The sequence below is a fragment of the Nothoprocta perdicaria genome, unplaced genomic scaffold (assembly GCF_003342845.1).
Source record: "Nothoprocta perdicaria isolate Ctin4 unplaced genomic scaffold, notPer1 scaffold_88, whole genome shotgun sequence".
NCBI classification, from domain to species: Eukaryota; Metazoa; Chordata; class Aves; order Tinamiformes; family Tinamidae; genus Nothoprocta; species Nothoprocta perdicaria.
The window spans coordinates 1,690,911-1,692,617 of record NW_020456176.1 but is presented as its reverse complement, the minus strand read 5'-3'; the positions used below and the strand labels follow the sequence as shown (position 1 = coordinate 1,692,617).

The window sequence follows — 1,707 nt, the reverse complement described above, 5'->3', positions numbered from 1 at the left end:
GCTATTTTGACCTGGACAAGTCCTCTGTGTCCCAGTTTGCCTGCCAGAAAACAAGTACAATGCACTTCATACCACAGAAGAGTTGAAAGAAAAGGTTTGCAAGCTCATCTGAGATCGTTTGATGGGATTGCCAAGTCAAAGCTTTGCAAAATTATGACAATCTGAAAATCCTTTTTATTATTCTCATAATATAAAATATATTTGCCTACTGAATGTTACTTATTCTGACTGAGAAGCTCAAAGCTGCAGCAATATTATTAAAACTGTTCTATAAGCAACACTGTTCCTGGATCTTGTGAATGACCTACCTTTGACAAAGGCCCAGCACGTACAGAAGAAGTTTAAGAACAGCAAGAGAGAACATTTTGAATATATATTTAAGTTTATTTGTCTTAGTGACTTTTTGGTCAAAAGTATTGTACACAATCAAGAAGTGCATAGCACTGAATACATCACTTTGGCTAACACAGCTCAAAGAGGGACAAGGGAAGAAGTTATTTACCACTATGTCAAGTATATAACGTCTATTGGCAACACCTGCATAGCATATATGCAAATAAATCCATAATATCTTCAACTGTGACAAATGTAGTCTGTTCTGTAAATACAAAATCAGAAAAGATACATAAATATATAACTGTGTGCCCTTTTTTTTTTCCTTATATACACTATGTAACATGAGAATAAAATGAGGAAAAGTTTTGCAGTAACTTAGATGAGGCCAGATTTCCATGTTTCAGAGTTTTACAAGGATCCCTCAGCATTTTTTGTCTTGTACCATTGTGATAAAAAAGTTGCATAAAGAAAGCAAGCTTTCTGGACAGTACTCCTCAGCCACCTTTCTCTGATCAATGTAATCTATATCTTCAACACAGTCTTCTAATTTTTTTTCTGGCTGCTTTTTAGTCACAGCAGAGGTCGAAGTCTGTTTGTCACCTTCCTTTGTGTGATGAGTTGCAATCTCTTTCACAGGATCCATAGACGTTAGCAGGCTTGAGCTTGTCAGTCTGAGATGGGCACTTTGTGGGCCTTTCCTACAAATTTTAGATTTTAGGATGCTTTTGGGGTCTTGACAGATCTGCTTCTGCTTCTTTAGGGATCGGGAAACCTGTTTCCAGTAGGATTTCTGGTTTGCTGCATACTGTGGACAGGTGGAAGGGTCTCCTGAGAATTCACACCAGAACTTGCTTTCACCTGTCTTGCAATCCACGCGCAGGGTAGCAGCACTGACGTCAGCCACTGCCCAGGTGCACTCAGCATTTTCTTTGGTTTTAAACTTGCCCTTGGGCGATGCCTTTCCTCCTTTCGACTTCTTCCCTTCTTCATTCTGTTGGTTAGACTCAGCTTGGCTTCTTCCATGCTTTTCAACACCTGATTTTTCTCTTTTTCTTTCCCTCTGTCTTTCGCAGTTTCCCAGTAGCATCTGAGAGACCAGAATCAACACACAAAAAAGTCCAAAGCTTTTGATCTTCATGGCCTTTGTTTTGCTTGTTGTCTGCTTTCCAACTGAAAATAAATAAATAAATAAATAAATAAACACTTCCATTTAATTCTGGACTGAATACTTTTAGTATTTTGGACGTGGTACTGCACTGCTCTTTGACAGCATGTTAGAATGATGTTACTGACAAAATCCTCCAGCCTCTGCGTGAATAATGTCTGGGTTCTACAGCCATTTCATATTGTTGAGAAATGTCTTTCTCATCC

The 1,707-nt window shown here is 38.7% G+C and overlaps 1 protein-coding gene across 1 annotated transcript; it reads right to left on the bottom strand.

The window, feature by feature from the left end:
• Positions 1-691: 691 nt before the first annotated feature.
• FGFBP1 (fibroblast growth factor binding protein 1) lies at positions 692-1,489 on the bottom strand. Its single transcript, XM_026052409.1, has one exon. The coding sequence runs from the start codon at positions 1,472-1,474 to the stop codon at positions 758-760; it is 717 nt and encodes a 238-aa protein (XP_025908194.1). The 5' UTR covers positions 1,475-1,489; the 3' UTR covers positions 692-757.
• Positions 1,490-1,707: the final 218 nt, after the last annotated feature.

Coding starts and splice junctions, on each gene's coding strand:
- FGFBP1 (XM_026052409.1), bottom strand. CDS start 1,474: ATGAAGATCAAAAGCTTTGGACTTTTTTGTGTGTTGATTCTGGTCTCT.